This window comes from Artibeus jamaicensis, unplaced genomic scaffold, assembly GCF_021234435.1.
Source record: "Artibeus jamaicensis isolate MK-2021 breed Jamaican fruit bat unplaced genomic scaffold, CSHL_Jam_final contig_1132, whole genome shotgun sequence".
Taxonomy (NCBI): domain Eukaryota; kingdom Metazoa; phylum Chordata; class Mammalia; order Chiroptera; family Phyllostomidae; genus Artibeus; species Artibeus jamaicensis.
The window spans coordinates 7,088,033-7,108,219 of NW_026521221.1; the positions used below are offsets into that span (position 1 = coordinate 7,088,033).

Genomic DNA, 20,187 nt, shown 5'->3' on the forward strand with positions numbered 1-20,187 from the left:
TAAAATCAGGATCATTTACATCCAAATTGATCAGTGGCTCTGCATTTTTAGATGCACCGTTGGCATTCCTTCCCTTTTCCTTATCTGTGAGGTCCGAACGCTCCCCAAACCGTCTTTTAAATATCTCAGGCCTGAGACTAGTGGTATAAGAGATCAGCGACCAGTAACCCACAACTGAAGGCTATTAAATTATTTCGTTTCCGCAAATAAACTTATTGATCTGTTGAAATCTGAAGCAAAACTTAACGTCGACGAGGATGGGATTCGAACCCACGCGTGCAGAGCACAATGGATTAGCAGTCCATCGCCTTAACCACTCGGCCACCTCGTCCCAGAAGTCTAGCTCTCCTTGGTAGCTATAGGGAGTAATACCAGGAAGGATGTGACGCAATAGTATGGCGGCTGCCATTTTGTACGGAAGCAAAACGCTAATGCTCTTTTTTCACAGCAAGTAATCCAAAGAAAATGGCTGCTCCCATGGTATGGGGGATCTCAGTGGGTAAAACAAAAGAAAATTCGGTAGAAAATGAGAAAATTGAAGGATATAAATTGGCATACAGGCTGGAAAGGAAGCTGGATTAAAGGAGTCTTCCGAACGGGATCCCTCTGGCGTCTAAGGGGAGGAGCCGACGCTTAGAGCGTCTTTGCGCTTGCGCGTCATCTAGGCGGTTAGATTTGAATACTGCACGGAGGCAGTCTGGGCGCTGTGAGGTGACGGGGATAGGCGGTGGTCTGCTACCTCTTTGAGGACGGCAGACCCCCCCAAACAAGTCAGAGGAGGAAGCTACGGCTGGTAAAGAAAATGATCCTTTCGTTCTGGGCTCCGGGGGTGGGGGTGCTTTAGGTTTAGTCTGAGTGCTCTGAAACGTCGTGGTGGAAGGTGAGGGACGCTCCGTCAGCCAGGCGGCCCAGGAAAGCTCTGGGCTCAGAGCGAGGCTCCTTCCTTTCCTCACCTGGGTCTGGTTTGCACTTTGTGCCGCCTTCCCTCCTACCGAGCACTTCCTTCAACACCTGGGCCCCCTGGGCCGGCTCGGCTGGTGCATCCGCGCCTCCCTCGGCCACCCGGTCCGCGGCGCCCTGCTGTCTTGTGTCCGCTTCCCCGGATTCTTCCTTGCACCCCTGCAGCTCTTCCCTGGGAGCTCTCGGCTGTTTGTATTTCTGACTCAATCTTTTCTTAGATATAAATGAAGTGACAGCAATAAGTGATTTTAAACTCTCGGCTTGTCGTGGTTTCTTTACAGTGTTGGGAGTGCTAGCAGCACTGAACAGACTCGGGGTTTTGCAGGTAAAGTAACACTAGGAAATAAGCCAGTATTAGTACGCTACAAACGAGTTTTTATAAATCTTCCTCTGTTCATTATTACCTCAGAGTTAAAGCCCCTTTCCTTACTGTTTATCCCAATACTAGAGTTTAAGAAAAAAGCTCTTAAAAAATTGCTGATTCGAATTTTAAAGATAGGGATGTCAAAGAAGACTAAGCAGAGCTTGCTTTAGGTATTAAGATGAAAGTCGTCACTTCCCTTGAATTGGGTCGGTCGAATTCCTCAGATATTTATTGGGTTCATTGCTGTCTTATGCTACTGCTAGGACCAGATGACTCAGAGTCCCTGATCTAAAAGTGTTTACAGCCCAGAAAGGGAGGTAATGTACCCAAATTACTATAATACAAGACGATTTAAAGGATTGTAAGACATTTTAAAGCTGTGTGGGAGCACAAAGAAGGAAGACCTCATTTGAGACCTCTAACAATGGAGACTGCAGGAGGCTTCCTTGAGAAAGTGGCATTTGAAGTGTAACTTGAAGGGAAGAATGATTTACAGAGGTAAATGTAAGATTTTGCTAATTGAAGGTTGTGTTCAAAGAACTATAATTCTTGATTATGTGATGGCTGGAAATGTTTATAAGATGTCAAAGAGATTAAAAGTGAGTAAAAATGTTTGGAGTGGTAATAATGATGTGTTTGATGATAAATGAACTGTGTTAAAAACTCTGAATACTGACAGGACAGCTGTCCTAGAAAACTTCCAGTGACAGTGGTAATGTTTTATATCTATACTGTTTAGCTCAGTACTCATCAGTCACATGGGACTATTAAGCACCTGAAATGGGGCTATGGCGACTGAAAAATGGAATTTTATTACAATTAATTTAAGCTTAAATAGATACTGTATAGGACAGCACCAGTCTAGAGCATATATCAGTGGATACTGTGGAACATATTAACTCTTTTATTGGTAGTGTAAAAAGAGCCATTATGTAAATATTTCAGGCTGCATGGTCACTGGCGTGGTCTCTGTCATATATTCTTCTTTATTTGTTGTTGTGTTTTATTTTCTGCCACCCATTTAGAATGTAAATAACTCACTTTTAAGGACTCATTTAGTCCAGTAGCCATAGTTTGCAGACCTCTGGACTAGTAGTCTAGTCCACTAGTAGTTCCCAAACTGTCTTGGTTCGTGGTATCCTTAGGCTAAAAGAAATAACTAAGGAATCTATTTAGTTAGGTCAAAACAACTTTAGAAGTTGTTACTAAGTTGAAATGAATTTATGCCTTAACCACATAGTAGCCATTTAAAAAATAATATGCATCTATTGAAGGAAAAGATTTTAATTTTATTCTTAATAATCACAATTATATACTAACTGGATATCTGTGCCTGTTGAACACTGCACAACTTCTCAAGTCTTCGAATCAGATTGGATGTTCATTTTGTGCTATATTACTTAAAAGAACTGCTTTATATTGCAGCATCTGCCAAAGACCCAGCTTTGCAATAATCTGTTGTCAAAACTAATGTAATGCAAATGGATGCTATTTTGAACAAGTAGTTAATACAGTGCCTGACCAATGTTGAGAACTGCTGTTTCTCACAAACATTTAAAATATCTCAGGAGACCTCTGTGAATATGCTATAGTATCCCTGGTTTCCAGGTGCAGTTTCAGAACCAATCAATATCAACCAATGTGGCAATGATCAAGAGTTCAACCATAACAGCATTTATAAATGAGGCTTAACATGGGGATCTGGGCTCTCCTATTTCTGTTAAAGTTGGAACTTACAGTTATGTAATATATAAAACATTTTGAAAAGAAGACTTTAATAATTTTTTAATTTTATCACTTAATTAAGTGCCAGCTAGTCTTGTAGGTTAGTCAGGAATGCTGCTTGATGAGGATTTCAAACAGTAAAAATGTTCAGGTGGTTCTGATTTGATAGTATTTAATATCATTATTTGTGAATTTGAATATCACTGAATTTGAAAATGTTACCAAAAGAAGAAAAATTGTTCACAACAGTGATCACAAAGATAACTTTAAAGAATTGTTTTGGTGGGGAGGGGTGGGGGAGGAAAGGCAGAAAACTGTACTTAAACAACAATTAAAAACATTGTTTCTTAATTACTTATTCAGCAAATGAGTACTGTGCTAGGTTCTCAGACTGTAACAGTAAACATAAGAGACACCAGCCCTATTCTCATAGTTTACTGCTGGGACAAGAGTAGTCTGGGGAGATAACAGGAATAATTAATTTACAAATCATACTTTTAAATTACAGAATGATAATGTTACAAAGGAGACAAAGAGTGCTTTTTTTGCCAAGAAAATATAAATTCAGATATAAATTCAATGACGCAGGAAAGAACTTTGTGTGTGCAAGAATAGAAATGCTAGTGTGGCTTGCATAGTGAGTGAGGAAGACAAGGGTAAGAGATGCAGTGTGAAGTCTGAGAGACAAACAGGGACAGGATCTTGTAGAGCTTTGTTAGGTCCTGGTGAAGAGTTTATCTCAGTACAATGGGAAGCTATTGAAGTGTTTTAAGTAGAAGAATATCTAAAATGTGATTTATGTTTAAGAAGATAACTCCCTAGTGTGTGGGAAAAGGACCTGGGAGTAGAGGGGATAAGAGTGAAAGCAGGTACACCAGTAAGGTGGATATTGCAATATTGTACATGAGAGATAATGGTAGCTTGAACTATGGTGATGGTACTAGAGATAGAAGTGAATGGATTTGGGGTATACGAGGTCTGTCCAGAAGGTATTCAGCCATGTAATATGAAAAATAGAGACATTTATTGAAGAAGATACAAGAAGCATTGTGCATGGGACAATGATGTCTCAGTCCCTTTTGAAGTAGGCACCTAGGGACTTCACACAGCTCTCCCAGTCACTTTCAGCTGCCCTGTCATATTTTCTTGAATCTCATCCATGGTCTGAAATCTCTTCCCTTTCAAAGGTGATTTTAGTTTTGGGAAAAGCCAGAAGTCACAGGGCACCAAATCTGGGCTGTAGAGGGGGCTGAGTCCCCTGCGTGATTTGATGTTTCACCAAAAGCTCTGATTGAGACATGATACATGAGCAGGTATGTTGTCATGATGAAGCTGCCAATCACTGGTTGTCCATAGGTGTGGCCTTCTGAATCATCTGAATAGTTTCTGTGGAGGAATGTATAAACTTAACACAAAATTTGATGTAGTTTTGTTGCCGTTTGCTCCGTCATTTTGAATGTGAGACCACACAGTACACATGCTCACTCAACAGCGTCTGCTGCCACCACTAACTAGTACAGTGAAGTTGTCATTGTTCATGTATGTGCACATGAACTCCAGTCCACTCTCCTTGGCTGCCAGTTTACATCAATGTTGTACAAACCATTCTCGTTATATTAACAATGGCTAGACTTTTTCTGGACAGACCATGTGTAATGGAAATTGAATACTAAGACTTGATAATGGTTTGGACAAGTGTAAATAGCTGTCATACTTGTTTGATCTCAAAGGGAAAGTTTTCCACGTTTTACCATTAAGTCAATTGTTGCTGTTGTTTTTTTAAATAGATATTGTTTGTTAGATTAAGGAATTAACTTTCTATTTCTATTTGCTAAGTTTTTCTTTTGTTTTAAGCATAAAATGGTGTTAAAGTTCATCAAGCTTTTTTTCTCATCTGTTGAGGTGATCATATGATTTTTCCATTTTTATCTGTTAGTATGATTAATTGTACAATTTTCTAATGTTAAGCCAATTTTGCATTTTTGGAATAAAATAAACATGGTCATGATATATATCCTTTTTACAAATTGCTGGCTCCTTTTTGCTATTTAGGATTTTTATATTTATGGCAGTGAAATTGATGTGTATTTTTTTCTTGTACTGTATTTATCTGGGTGTGGTGGGTAGAGTGAATGTGTATGTTAGATGGAGGTGGTGGCAAGGAAAGAGCTTTTTTAATATACAAAATAATTAGCTTAACGTAGTAAAGTGGCTGCTTTTAGGAAGGAGGAAATTGAAGATATTTTAAAAAACCAATCTTGTAAAATCAACTTCTTACACTATGGACAGACATTTTAAAATATTGCTTTAAGTAGATGTGGGTGTTACCTGTGAACAGGAGATAAGTGAAAACAGTGAGAGACTGAGAGTGACGGAGGACAAAAGGATAGGGTTAGAGATCAAATCCTAGAAGATGTCCATCATCTTTTTGTTTCTTTCTTTCTTTCTTTAGATGTCCATCAGACTTTTGTTTCAGCTTGAGCTTCAGTTTCATTATGAAAAATCATTTATTGCCTAGCCCTGGCTCTTGTGGCTCAGTGGATTGAGCACAGGCCTGTGAACCAAAAGGTCACCAGTTCAATTCCCAGTCAGGGCACATGCCTGGGTTGTGGGCCAGGTCCCCAGTAGGCAACTGCACATTGATGTTTCTCTCCCTCGTTCTCCCTCCCTTCCCCTCTGTCTAAAAATTAAATAAAATAAAAATAATTATTTCCTAATTTGTTTTTTATATATGATGAAAGCATGTAAAATAAGATATCTTTTAAATGGTGTTTTTACTTATTGCTAAAAAGAAGAATATTGATTTTAACAGTTTGAGTAAATGGTATTAATTTAGTGTTGTGGTAGAAATGCTAATATCGTTGAGTCAAATCTCTAGTTTTTTTTTTTTTTTTTGAAATGGAAGTTTTTCTTACCCAGGGTGAGGTTCAAAAGTTAATGCCTAAAGTAAAAATCTTGTATAGTAATGGGTAGGTAGGAACTAAGACCAACTGAGGTTTTACCTTTTGTTTTACACTTTCTCCAAGACAAACACTCATTGAATGGAATTGTAAGTGTAACCAGCTGCACTATTTAAAATGTTATTATTTTTTTAAATTTTAGAGGGGAAAGAAGGGAGAAAGAGGGAAAGAAACATCAGTGTGCAGTTGTCTCTCATGCGCCCCCCACTGAGGGCCCGACTTGACTAGCAACCCAGGCACGTGCCCTGACTGGGAATTGAACCGGTGACCCTCTGGTTTGCAGGTGGGTGCTCAGTCCACTGAGCCACACAAGCCAGGGCTAAAATGTTATTTTTGTTTCTGAAAATAAACAAAATATTTTTGCTGAGTACTTATAGTTGAGTTTTGGTAAGATAAGTATGCATATTATGCAAATCCACTGTTTTGATACCTAATTGACTTCATTTTGGGATTCACTTATTATGTAATCCATAAAACTAGGGCAAATTTTTGTTTTAACCACTAAAGCTCATATCATCCCATTCATTGTTAATCACTGATTTTATCTTAAACATGAGAATTTTCCAGGAATATTGACCGTATCAGAGTACGTAGTTTGAACTCCTCAAAATTTCTTGTTTTTTAGCCCCATAGTATAGCTTTCCTTCCTTTTTTTTTTTTTTTTTGGTATTCCCTCTGAAAATAATACTGAAGTCAAAATTCTGCTCTTAATCTCTTCATGGATTGTACTTTTTCTTCCTGCTTTCTCAACTTTCTGTTATTGTGTTTGTTACAGAAAAGGTTATCTTCAAAAATGGATGCGATGTCTTCAGAGACTAATGACAAAAAGTAAGTTCATGCAATACCTCAAAAACATGTTTAACTTTATCAGAGAAAAGATACTTCTTCAACTAGTAAGACCTATTGACTTTGTAACATTTCCTTCTTTTACCCTGAAAGATTTCAAAAGTTATCAATAGGTTTTCCTTGCCATATCTTTATATAAGCTCATCTAGATTCAAAGCTAAGAGAGACTTTAGAGACCAGGTCTCATCTCTTCAATTTAAGGATGAGAAAATTGAGGCACAAGGAAATGAAATGATTTGTCTAAAATTGGCATTACAGACTGGTGGCCTGGTTATAATCAGAGACATAATTATTTTCCTAAGCCATGATTTTTAATTTTTGAACTAGTTGCCAAATCTCAAAGTCTCAAGAGTTCGTATAACAATTAGATTTTGAGCTTTCCATTGTAGTCTCCACTCCACCTATTTTTCTTGCACTTACTAAAAGTATGTATGTAGCCTCCACAGGCATTTAAATTTTCAAAACCTGACCTAATAATCACACAGTAGTAAAACCAGAGGTAGAGCCTTTTGTTTTATAGCCCATTTATCTTATAATTTTACTTCTGTAAATATTTTAAATTATGTTGTAGTGATTGTGTTTTAAGAGATGGTATTATAGTAAACAATTTGTATTTTAAAATACTAACTTTCTAAATATTGAATTTAAAGTGTTATAAATTTTGCTGAATAAAAGTGGTGTTAAGTGAAAGTGATAGTCACTTAAAAGCATGTAAAGGATGCTGTGGGCTTTTGAAAATTGTCCTTTTTTAGTGTATAAGTAATTTTTTTTCCTCTTTCAGTGACCATATAGAGAGACCTGTTAGAAGACGACATTCCTCAGTAAGAAACAGTTATTTAAGTTAATTGTTAATGTTTTTTGAATGACTATATACAACAGTAATTTTGACTGTGGCATCATCATCCCACCCCCACTGACTTCTATTGCTCCTTGGATAATGACTCAAATATTTAACCTGGTTACACAATTCTATAAATATCTTTAAATGTGTATTTTATTATCAATATTTATTAATTTGTTGTTAATTTTATGAATTTTATGCTATATATATCATACATCAATAAAGTTGTTTAAAAATATATTTAGCCCTGGCCTGGTGGGTCAGTTGGTTGGAGTGTCTTCCCATACACCAAAAGATTGTAAGTTGCTCCCTGGTCAGGGCACATACCTAGGTTGCTGGTTCATCCAGGGTCAGGGCTGGGCATCCCAGGAGGCAACATTAGAAGTTTCTCTTTCACATCACTATGTCTCTCTCTCTCTCCCAGTGCCCCTCCCTCCCTCTCCATTCCTGTCTCTCTAAAATCAATAAATATATCCTCAAGTGAGGATTTTAAAAAATGAAAATATATACATACACATACTGGTGTACAAAGCTGTAGCAAGACAGAAAACATTTCAACTGAAACTGATTTGAGGACAAAATTTATTGGTTGTGAAATTTAAAAACCAAAGATAGGAATGACTTTATTTTATTTATTTTTATTTTTGCAAATATAAGAATGACTTTAGGTACAACTTACCACGGGTTCCAACAATATCATCAGTAGTAGGATTTCTTTTCACTTTTTCTACTCTGACTGCTTTCTACTTTCTCTGGGTAATCTCCATTACTAGACAGGCTCTTTGGTTACTACGGTATATCTAGCTTTTCCAACTTCCAAGTTCAAGTCCTACATGAAAAATAGTATCTGTTTTCTCAACAATCAAATAAACAAAAAAATAGCCCTGACCAATATGGCTCAGTTGGTAGGGCATTGTCCAGCAAAGTGAAAGGTTGCTAGTTCCATCCCTGGTCAGGATACTTGCCTGGGTTGCAGGTTCCAGTGAGATACAGAAGAGAAGCAGTGGGTCAGTGCTTCTAACAATGATGTTTCTCTCCCTCTCTTCCTCCTTCCCCTCTCTCTAAAAAAATAAATATTTTTTAAAAACAACTCAGGATTGAATCATTTGACTTGATTATCTCAATTTGAGTCAAGTTCTCATTCCTGAACCAATCACTGTTGCTGAGGGACTATCATGTGCAGATTGTTCTAGACCAGGGCTACATATTGGGAATGTAGCCCTAGGTTGGGATGGAGCTTCATTCAGACCACGTGGGATCAGAGGTGACAAAATAATTGGGGAAGGTGGGCAGGGAGGGAGAAGGGAATAAATAAAAATTATTTAAACGAGCCACAAAGGATAGCGCTGTACACTACGAATTTGAGAAACTTGAGAGGTTTTTACAGGAATTTTAGCATCTCTACCTTTCTACTCATGGTATAACTTGAAATAAACTGATTATTAATAGATATCCCATATTTTCTTTGATAAATCTCATACTTCTAGATTTTGAAACCTCCACGGAGTCCTCTTCGGGATATCAGAGATGGGAATGAAATAGTTCAGGTAAGTTTCTAATGCAAATGTTTCACAGATGATTGTTTTCATCGGTTAACAATATTAAGAGAGCATCATAAATGATTCTCAATTAAATATGAACAAGTAAGCATCCAGTGGCCTTCACATTAAAATCCCAACAACTTGAATAAGCTGGAACCCATAATTTTTAACCCCCATTTACTTTGCATCCTCCTTTTTTGCCACTCCCACATATGTATCTCACCATTTGGAATTGCTTACAGTTACCCAAACAAGACATGAACTGTCAAACCTGCAAGTATTTGCATATATTTCCTCTGACTAAATGGCTAGTCCTCCATTCTTTTCTTTTCTTCCAAAATTTTTTCAAACATACTTTTCAGTTGAAAGAATTTTACAGTGAAAGCTCATATAGTCCTCACCTAGTTTGTACAATTAATATTTTATCATATTTTATCATAAATCTGTAGCCCTCTTTATTTGGTAATTCCTGTTTGTCTTTTAAGATTCAGCTTTGGAATCACTTATCTCAGAAAAATTATCCCTAAACCTTCTATTGTAATTGTCTACTAATGTACGTTGTTCTAAATTGAGAGATCCCTGAGGGCAGGAACTTTACCATGTATTTTTTAAATTATTGTACTCATTGCATAATGGCTTTTAGTACATTCTGTTTATTAATGCAGCATTTTAGAGAACATACAATTCTGAGTGCTCATTCTACTTTGGTCTTTCTCATCTGTGTTTCTTATGGTATTTTACTTTCACTTTTTCTTTTTTTTTAATAATAGTTTATGTTCAATATTATTTTGAGTTAGTTTCAGGTGTAGAGCATGGTGAGCAGATAATCATAAACTTCACAAAGTGCTCCTCCCGATATTTTCATTGCTTACCTGGCACCAAAGATAGTTGTTACAATATTATTGACTATATTCCCTTGCTGTATTTTACATCCTGTGACTGTTTTGTAACTATCAATTTGTACTTCTTAATCCCTTCTTCTTTTTCAGCCAGTCCCTCTACCCCCATCCACTCTGGAAACTGTCAGTTTGTTCTCTGTATCTATGAGTCTGTTTCTATTTTATTTGTCTATTTTGTTCTATAGATTCCACATATAAGTGAAATCATACTTTGACTGACTTATTTTACTTAGCACAATAAGTAAAATTGGGCTAGGACTATCCATGCTGTCACAAATGGTAAAATTTCATTCTTTCTTATGGCTGAGTAATATTCCATTGCATATATGTACCATAGCTTTTTTTATCCACTCATCTGTCATGGGCTTTTGTGCTGCTTCCATATCTTAGCCATTGTAAATAATGCTGCAGTGAACATAACGGTGCATGTATTCTTTCGAATTAGTGTTTTCATGTGGAGGGTTAGCAACAAGGGAGTGGGAGAAGGAGAAGGGGGGAGAAGGTACAGAAAATAAGTAGCATAGACAGTAGATAGAAAATAGATAGGAGGGAGGGTAAGAATAGTAGAGGAAATATAGAATCTAAAGAACTTGAGACACGAGTTCATGAACTAAAGGGGGGGGAATGGTGGGGGAGGGGTGTGCAGGGTGGAGGGGAACGGGGGGCGAAATAGAACAAATGTAATGGCATAATCAATACAATTTTTTTAAAAATTTAAAAAAATTATACCATATATTTTTTGCCCTTAGGAACCTAATGCTTTGAGAAATAAGAAAAGCTCTCGTCGAGTCAGCTTTGCAGATACTATAAAGTAAGTTGAAAGAAGAAATAATTTAAAGTGACAGGTAAAGCTTTTTTGTGTGTTATACTAAATGTCGGTGCTGACTCAGATAACCCATTTCTATTAGATAAGAATTAAAGAGTTGTTATTTTAAAGATTGTTATTTAGCATTATGCGTAAAAGAAAAACATTGAAAGCATTCCCTCTAAAACAACTAAGTCTTACCACTGTTACTTAACATCGTTATTAGAGGTGCTAACGAACAAAAATAAACTAGAGAAAGAAATCAGAGTTATAAAAATTACAATAATGAGGGTAAATCTGTTATTACTTTTTGCAAATTGTATGTTATGAAAATCCAAGAATATGAATTGATATACCTCTATAGTAAATAAGTAGTAGGATATAAAATTAACATGGAAATCAACATATTTCTCTATATAAATAATAAACAGGTAGAAGATATCTTTTTTCTATTATGTTAAATTTTATTGCTATAAATATGATACTAAAAACATATGAAATGAAACCTGCCCTAGCTGGTGTGGCTCAGTGGATTGAGTGCCAGCCTGCAAACCAAAGGGTCACTGATTCAATTCCCAGTCAGGGCACGTGCCTGGGCTGCGGGCCAGGTCCCCGGTTGGGGGCGTGCTAGAGGCAAATACACATTGATGATTCTCTCCCTCTCTTTCTCCCTCCCTTCCCCGCTCTCTGAAAAATAAATAAAATCTTTAAAAAAATATATATGTATAGAAAGATCACCTGTCTCAAATAATTAAAGGCGGATTTCTTGTATATGTCAACTTTTGATTTATAAATATTTATTAATATCAACTATGTGATAGGCACTATACTGCTATATGCATTTACTACTCATTTTATTCTAACAGTCGTATCTTATTTTATGGGTAAGGAAACTGATACTTAGCTTGAGTAACTTGCCCAGGTTCCCATACTTATTAAGGAGTAGGGCTCAGACTTTGGACCACTTCACATCAAGTATTCTTAATCATTATATTATTATGTCTTCTTTTATGTCTTTTACATTATTGGTATTTTCTTTTTCCTCTGGTACCTGTATTATTTATGAAATTAGATGCATTTTTTTAGGCCCATCTGATTGATTACAGTACTTCTTTTGTTTTTCAGATTTGTTCTGTTATTAATGCTTACTTGGCTTATTCTGTTTCTTCTGCTTGTCTTATAATGAGTTTGGTTAATTAAAGACATGTTTTCAGAAGTCAGCAGGGAACTTATGGGACAGGAAGAGGTGTTTGGGATAGGATTCCTTTCTTATCTGTCCATAAAATACAGTTAGTTATATAAGAAAAATCAACATTTCTACTCAGATTTTCATTTTGGATGATAGAATGTTAATTAAAAGAAACCTTGGCAAGAGGATATTGTCTAAAACTCTCCATTTTTGAAGTGAGAATATTAAAACCTGGGAGGTGATACGACTTTCCCAAGGTAGTGTAGGTAGTGATACAGGCAGGTCAGTACCTGGTAATGATAATGTAGGTCCTCTGATTTCTAGTCGACTGCTTTTTCTACTACTTCTGATTACCTTGCCCAAGTGCTATTAAACATATTTCACCCTTTCCTTTCCTTATAAATAATCTATTTACTGTATTTATTTTTTTTAATGGCTGTGGGATATTAAAAGGAATTTCAAACCTAGCTAGGTGGCTAAATGGTTGGAGCTATACCAGAAGGTTGCGGGTTCCATATCCATTTAAGGCATGTACCTAGGTTGTGGGTTCATTTCCTGGGCAGGGCACCTACAGAAGGTAATTAGGCAACTGATTAATGTTTTAATGTTTTTCTCTCACATCCATGTTTCTCTGTCTCTCTCTCATTCTCTCTCTCTCTTTTTCTCTCTCTCTCCCTCCCTCCCTCCTTCTCTTTTCTGCTCTCTTTAAAATCAATAAAAAGGCATATCTTTGGGCGAGGATAAAAATTATATATAATAAAACAAATTTCAGATTCAAAACCCAAAAGAACTTGGAACAATTTTTGGCTTATCACTAAATAACCCCTAATTCAAAGTCATTTAACTTATCAGAGTATTAATTTTCTCCTTTCTTAGGATAGGAATAATAGTCCTTACATATCTCATAGAGTTATTACATGGTCATAAGGTATGAAATTGAGTAATAAACTGTGTATAAGTAGTATTTCAAAAAGTTGTTCTTTGTTAAAATAGGTCAGTGATTTTTAACCAGTGTGCCACAAGAACTTTTAAAACATGCAATACCTGATTAGTCAGGCCACTGACCTCTTTTCCATTAGACTGTCAAATAAAAAAAAAATGACAACAGCCAACACAACGCTAGCTGTTGGTGTAAATGCTGTCTTGAACCATAAATATGTAAGTCATATAATGGAGTTGCATCTTACTGGTTCTACCACATAATAAGGTTGCTTCTGGTTGATTAATTTTTGGTACCAGAAAGCCTTATATACAAGAATAGGCACATGATTTTTTAAAAAGTAATTTTGGCCCCAGCTGGTGTGGCTCAGTGGACTGAGCACCAGCCTGTGAATCAAAGGGTCGCTGGTTCGATTCCTAGTCAGGGCACATGCCTGGGTTGCAGGCTGGGTCCCCCATATGGGACACACCAGAGGCAACCACACATTGATGTTTGTCTCCTTCTCTTTCTCCCTCCCTTTCCCTCTGTCTAAGAATAAATAAATAAAATCTTTTTTTTTTTTTTTAAGTAATTTTGGAGCAAAAAGGATAAGTAATTAAATTACTATTATTTTTATAAATTAATCAAAATTATACCTAGTTTTTCTTGTTTTTGGTGTGCCACAGAATTTTAGTAATTAGTTTATGTGCTGTGAGATGAAAAAGGTTGAAAATTACTGAAATAGAGCAATTGAAAAAGAATCAGGGTCGGGGGAGGTTGAAGAGGGTAAAAGGGGTCAAATATATGGTGATGGAAGGAGACTAAATTTTGGGTGGTGGGCACACAATGCACTATAGAGATGATGTACTTGGGTTTCTTCAGATATATATACAGAAGTAGAATTCCTGGGTCATAGGGCAGCCCCATTTTTAATCTTTTAAGGATCCTCTATACTGCTAGCCACAGTGGCTGCACTAATCTGCATTCCCATCAACAGTGCACAAGGGTTCCCTTTTCTCTATATTCTCACCAGCACTTGTTTTGTGTGGATTTATTGATGATAGCCATTTTGACTCGTGTGAGGTGTTATCTCATTGTGGTTTTAATTTGCCTTTCTCTGATGATTAGTGATGTTGAACATCTTTTTAAGTCTATTGGCAATCTGTATGTCCTCTTTGGAGAAGTGTATGTTCCAGTCCTCTGCTCATTGTTTAGTTGGATTGTTTGTTTTGTGTTCAGTTGTATGATTTTTTTATAAATTTTGGAAATTAGCTCCTTATCAGATGTATCATTGACAAATATGTTCTTCCGTTCTGTGGGTTGTCTTTTATTTTGTTATTTCCTTTGCTGTGCCAAAACTTTCTAGTTTGATGCAGTCCCATTTATTTTTTCTTTTGTTTCCCTTGCTGGAGGAGATATATCAGAAAAAAAGTATTACTAAGAAATGACCGAGATTTTATGGCTTATGTTTTCTTCTAGGAGTTTTATGGTTTTGAGTCTTGCATTTAAGACTTTAATCTGTTTCGACTTTATTCTCATATATGGTGTAAGAAGGTGGTTTAGTTTCATTTTTGCACATATCCATCCAATTTTCTCAATACCACTTATTGGATAGACTTTCTTTACTCTATTGTATGTTCTTGCCTCCTTTGTCAAATATTAGTTGACCATATAGGTGTGTGTTTATTTCTGGGCTGTCCTGTTCCATTTATCTATATGTCTTTTTATGTCGGTACCATTGTTTTGTTTTATTTACTGCTGTGGCCTTGTATATTGTAGTTTGATATCAGGTAGCGTGATTCCTTTAATTATAGTCTTTTTTTTCTCAAGATTTTTCTATTTGGGGGTCTTTTGTAGTTTCTTATAAAATTTTAGATTATTTTATCTAGTTCTATTAAATATGCCATTGTTATTTCTATAGGAATTGCTTTGAATCTGTAGATGGCTTTGATCTATAGATGTATGAACATTTTCACAATGTTAATTTTTTTATCTGTGAGGAAGATATATGCTTCCATTTATTTATATCTATCTTCTTCAATTTCTTTCTTCAGTGTTTTATAATTTTTTATTGCCTCCTTGGTTAAATTTATTCCTAGATATATTACTGTATTCCTAAGTATTATTTATTTTTTTACACAATTGTAAATAGGATTGTTTTCTTAGTTTTCCTTTCTTTTTTTTTTTTTTTTTTAAGATTTTATTTATTTATCTTTAAAGGGGAAGGGAAGGAGAGAGGGAGAGAAACATCAATGTATGGTTGCCTTTTGTGCATCCCCTGCTGGGAACTGGCCTGCAGGGAACCAGCCTGCAACCCAGGTATATGCCCTGACTGGGAATCAAACCGCGATCCTTTGATTCGCAGGCCTGTGCTCAATCCACTGAGCTACACCAGCCAGGGCCTTAGTTTTCCTTTCTGATAGTTTGTTATGTATTGGTGTATGAAAGTGCAACTGATTTGGGGTATTTATTTTGTATCTTCCTACTTTACTGAATTTGTTAGTTCTAGGAGTTTTTTGGTGGACTCTTTAGGGATCTCTATATACAGTGACATGTCATCTGCATATAATGACAGTTTTACTTCTTTTTTACAATTTGGATGCCTTTATTTCTTCTTGTCTTATTGCTATGGCTAGGACTTCCAATACTGTGTTTACTAAGATTGGTGAAAGTGAACATCCCTGTCTTGTTCCTGATATTAAGAGAAATGCTTTTAGTTCTTCCCTGTTGAGTATGATGTTAGCTGTGGGTTTGTCACATATGGCCTTTATTATGTTGATGTAAAAACAACATAAATTAGATATCTGGACTTTTGGCCAAGATGGATGCATAGGTAGATACACTGTGCCTCCTCCCACAACCAAAAGAAGGACGTAACAAATTTAAAAACAAAAACAACCAGAACTGACAGAAAATCAAACTGTGTGGAAGTCTGACAGTCAAGGAGTTAAAGAAGAAATATTCATCTAGACCAGTAGGAGGGGCGGAGACAGGCAGTCAGGTGGAGAAAACTCTCAGCAAGGTGGCAGCTGGTAGACACGGTGAGGCAGCAAATTGCGGACGGGACAGTCCCACATTCACATGCAGATAAACTGAGAAGAACAACTGGGGAGTGAGATAGATCAGCAACCCAGGGTTCCAGTGCAGGGAAATAGAACCTCAAGGCCTCTGACTGAAAATACCTAAGAGGATTAAGGTGGCAGTGGAAGAAACTCCCAGCCTCACAGGAGAGTTTGCTGAGAGACCCACAGGGTCCTAGAACAAACCTGCCCATCTGGGAAACAGGTGCACTGAGACAAAAAAAAAAAAAAAAAATGCCTAAATGAAAACAGATCAAAGCTCCAGAAAAAATATAACTAAGTGACAAAGAGATAACCAATCTGTCAGATGCATAGTTTAAAGCATTGATAATCAGGATGCTCACAGAATTGGTGGAATTTGGTTGCAAATTAGAGGAGAAATGAAGGCTGTGGTAAGTGAAATAAAGGAAAATGTACAGGGAACAAATAGTGACAGGAAGGAAACTGGGACTCAAATCAATGATGCAGACCAGAAGGAAGAAAGAAACATCCAACCAGAACAGAATAAAGAAAACAAGAATTCAAAAAAATGAGGAGAAGCTTAGGAACCGCCAGGACATGTTTAAACATTCCAACATCTGAATCGTAGGGGTACCAGAAGGAGAAGAGGAAGACCAAGAAATTTAAACTTATTTGAACAAATAATGAAAGAGAAAGTTCTCTTCCTGGAAATAGACTTCCAGGAAGCTCAGAGAGTCCCAAAGAAGTTGAACCCAAGGAGGAACACACCAAGGCACATCATAATTACATTACCCAAGATTAAAATGAAGGAGATAATTCTAGAAGCAGCAAGAGATAAGGAGACAGTCACCTACAAAATAGTGTTCATCAGACTTTCAGTTGATTTCTCAAAGGAAACCTTGCAGGCAAGAAGAGGCTGGAAAGAAGTATTCCAAGTCATGAAAGGCAAGGACTTACATCCAAGATTGCTCTATCCAGCAAAGCTCTCATTTAGAATGAAAAGGCAGATAAAGTGCTTCCCAGACAATGTAAAGTTAAAGGAATTCATCATCACCAAACCCTTATTATATGAAATGTTAAAGGGACTTGTCTAAGAAAAGGAAGGTGATAAAAAATATGAACAGTAAAATGACAACAAACTCACAGTTATTAACAACTGAACCTAAAACAAAAACTAAGCAAACAACTAGAACAGGAACAGAATCACAGAAATGGAGATCACATGGAGAGTTATAATTGGGAGGGGGAAAAGATACAGAGAATAAGTAGCATAAACGGTAGGTAGAAAATAGACAGGGGAGGTTAAGAATAGTATAGGAAATGTAGAAGCCAAAGAACTTATATGTATGACCCATGAACATGAACTAAAGTGGGGAATGCAGGTGTGGGGGGATGTGCAGGGCAGAGGGGAATAAAGGGGGGGGAAATGGGACAACTGTAATAGCATAATTAATAAAATATATTTTAGAAAAACATAATACCATAGTGTTCTAATTAAAAATTGCAGATATTCATTAATCTTTATTTTCTTTTTTAGGGTATTCCAAGCAGAATCTCATACGAAAATAGTGAGAAAGTCAGAAATTGCAGGTAATATAATAATGCAATCTCTGCTAATTCTGCATTTTATGAAATTTTACTATGGATAGCCCTGGCTGGTATAGCTCAGTGGATTGAAATGTGGGCTGCGAACCAAAGGGTTGCCGGTTCAATTCTCAGTCAGGGCACATGCCTGGCTTGTCGGTTGGGTCCCCAGTAGGGGGCACACCAGACAACCATATATTGATATGTCTCTCCCTCTCTTTCTCCCTCCCTCCCCCTCTTTCTAACAATGAATAAATAAAATCTTTTAAAAAATTTACTGTGGGTATCTAACCCGATAATTGATATAACATTGTTTATTTTATTGATAAAACAGTATAACTTGAGGCATGGGGGGACAGTTTTTTAAATTGGTGTTAATGTCCTTATGCAATTGTTCTAATGCTTTATCAGTTTATCCTTGAAAATTTTTCAATTTTATTTCATTTTTAGAAACAGAAGCAAGAGAAAATGTTCTGTTTATGCAGTAAGTAAAGAAAATATGATTCAAATTATATTTTAAAAGTTGTTTAGTCCCAGTACATAAAGGGATTTTTAAATTAATATCCTTTTTGTTTTTTAGTTTTGTGTCCCTTTTGAGGAATATTTAGGATTAAAGAAACACTTTTTTTTTTGCAAATTTAATAGACTTATATCTGATAAGTATGTGTATTTGTAAGCTTATTTTAACAGTGATGAAACACTCTTTCATTTTTAAATCCTTTAAATATATAAGCTAGTGTAAAGGAAGAAATATTAATCTAGAGATTTTTTAAATGAAATTTATTTTTATAATGTTAATACATAAGAAAGTAAATGCCAGTAGCTCTTGAACAAATGAAAAGATACTTATCTTTAAAACTTAAGACCAGATTGATTGAGATATAATTTTTCATTCAATCTATTATTGCTAATCACTTATTGCTAGTGGGAATAAATTGTAGAAGGTAATTGACATTATTATTCAGTGTTGTGATTCTTGTTAACTGTTTGAGGTACAGTTTTTTAAAACACTTTTTAAATTTTAGGAATAATAATTCAGAAGATAATTACTGTGAGATTATTGGTGAGTATGATCAAAATACTTTTATTACATACCTTTCTTTTTATCCAGATACCTTGATAAATAATAGCTAAAAGTAGCATGAAAAAGAAAGTGTGAAGAGAGCTGTGTGATTTACACAAAATTTTCAATTTTAAATTTCACATATTTATTTCTTTCAAATCTGCTCTTCTCGTTTTCTCTATCTTAGACTCCCACTCATTTATTTACTCAAATCATGCATTGAGCCATTTTTTTAAATTTTTAAAAATTTTGCTTCATTCCCTATACCTATTTGGCCCCACTCTCTGTCCTGTCTTCTGAATATCTTGCAAATCTTTTATTTTTCTACATGCCTTCTTGCCATTGTTTTAATTTAAGTTCCTATTATTCTTTCTTGGGCTATTGTATTTTGTTTCTTATCTTTCTAATCTATTTTATGTATTTCTCAATCAGATAATAATACCTTCTGGCTTAAAATTACTTAATGATACTCTTTTGCTTCCAGGATAAAACCCATACTCCTCAGTATAGACTTAGAAAGGATTTGGCTTGCCATCTTCTCCAACCTTATTTTCTTTTATTTATAGATGTCCTTTCCTCTAGCCCATGAAGAATTATTTGAAGTTCCCCATGTGAACTTTTTTCTGCCTGTATTCATTGAAAATGCTATTTCCTATACCTAATAGTGCTTTTCCTACTACAATTTGCCTAGCAGTCTTGTCATTTTTTACTCAGCTTAATTTCAGTGCTATTCAGAGTAACCAGTCTGCCCTCACTTGTGTGGCTCATTTGGTTGGAGCATCGTCCCATAACTGAAGGGTTGTGAGTTTGATTCCTTTTCAGGGCACGTGAGAGATTGCAGGTTTGTTCCCCTGGCCAAGAGTCAATGATCCCAGGTCTGGGTATATGCAGGGAGACAACTGATCAATGTTTCTTTCACATTGATGTTTCTCTCTCTCTCTCCCTTATTCTCTCTCTGAAAGCAATTTAAAAATGTCCTCATGTGAAGATAAAACAAAACACAACAAACAAAGAACAGAGCAACCAGTCCACAAACTGTTACAGTCCATGAGAGAAGAACTTTCACTGGACTGTAAATCAGCTGTGGCAGTAAGCTACTGTTTAGTTTAGGTGACATTTTTTCCTAATAAAGCTTACTTGATGAAGGAAATACTATGTAATTTACATTAGCTGCAAGATCTCTGAACCAGCTGTTCACAGACTGACACCATACACTGAGTAATACTGGCTTAAATGGAGTCTCTCTTCAAGACCAAGAAGTTAGTCACTGTGTCCTGTGCTGTCATAGCACTCCTTTTATTTCACAGTCTGTTGTAAAATTTATCACATTGTAGTTTGGTATTTACTTCTGGCTCTTGTTAAATTAGAAACTCTGAGTTCAGAAAGTTTGTCTTTTCCTTTGTATTTTAGTAAATACTTGTTTGGGGACACATAATATATGGTTGTGAAG

At 36.0% G+C, this 20,187-nt stretch overlaps 1 protein-coding gene and 1 non-coding gene across 5 annotated transcripts in view; one reads left to right on the top strand and one right to left on the bottom strand.

Annotated features, from left to right (window-relative positions):
* Nucleotides 1-249: 249 nt before the first annotated feature.
* On the bottom strand, nt 250-331 carry TRNAS-GCU (transfer RNA serine (anticodon GCU)). Its single transcript has one exon. It is a non-coding gene; the product is annotated as a tRNA-Ser (tRNA).
* A 356-nt stretch (nt 332-687) lies between these two features.
* Nucleotides 688-20,187, top strand: part of KNL1 (kinetochore scaffold 1) — a 58,469-nt gene continuing 38,969 nt past the window's right edge. The window contains exons 1-9 of one of the 4 annotated variants that reach the window (XM_037161800.2): nt 688-793; nt 1,242-1,285; nt 6,785-6,837; nt 7,637-7,676; nt 9,184-9,243; nt 10,886-10,947; nt 17,628-17,680; nt 18,125-18,158; nt 18,700-18,737. In XM_037161800.2, coding sequence (XP_037017695.2) covers nt 6,803-6,837; nt 7,637-7,676; nt 9,184-9,243; nt 10,886-10,947; nt 17,628-17,680; nt 18,125-18,158; nt 18,700-18,737 — 322 coding nt within the window. In that variant the 5' untranslated portion in view covers nt 688-793; nt 1,242-1,285; nt 6,785-6,802. Of the gene's footprint in view, nt 794-1,241; nt 1,286-1,750; nt 1,823-6,259; nt 6,293-6,784; nt 6,838-7,636; nt 7,677-9,183; nt 9,244-10,885; nt 10,948-17,627; nt 17,681-18,124; nt 18,159-18,699; nt 18,738-20,187 lie in introns of those variants that run through there. The other 3 variants (XM_037161799.2, XM_037161801.2, XM_053666316.1) reach the window with 3 other exon arrangements.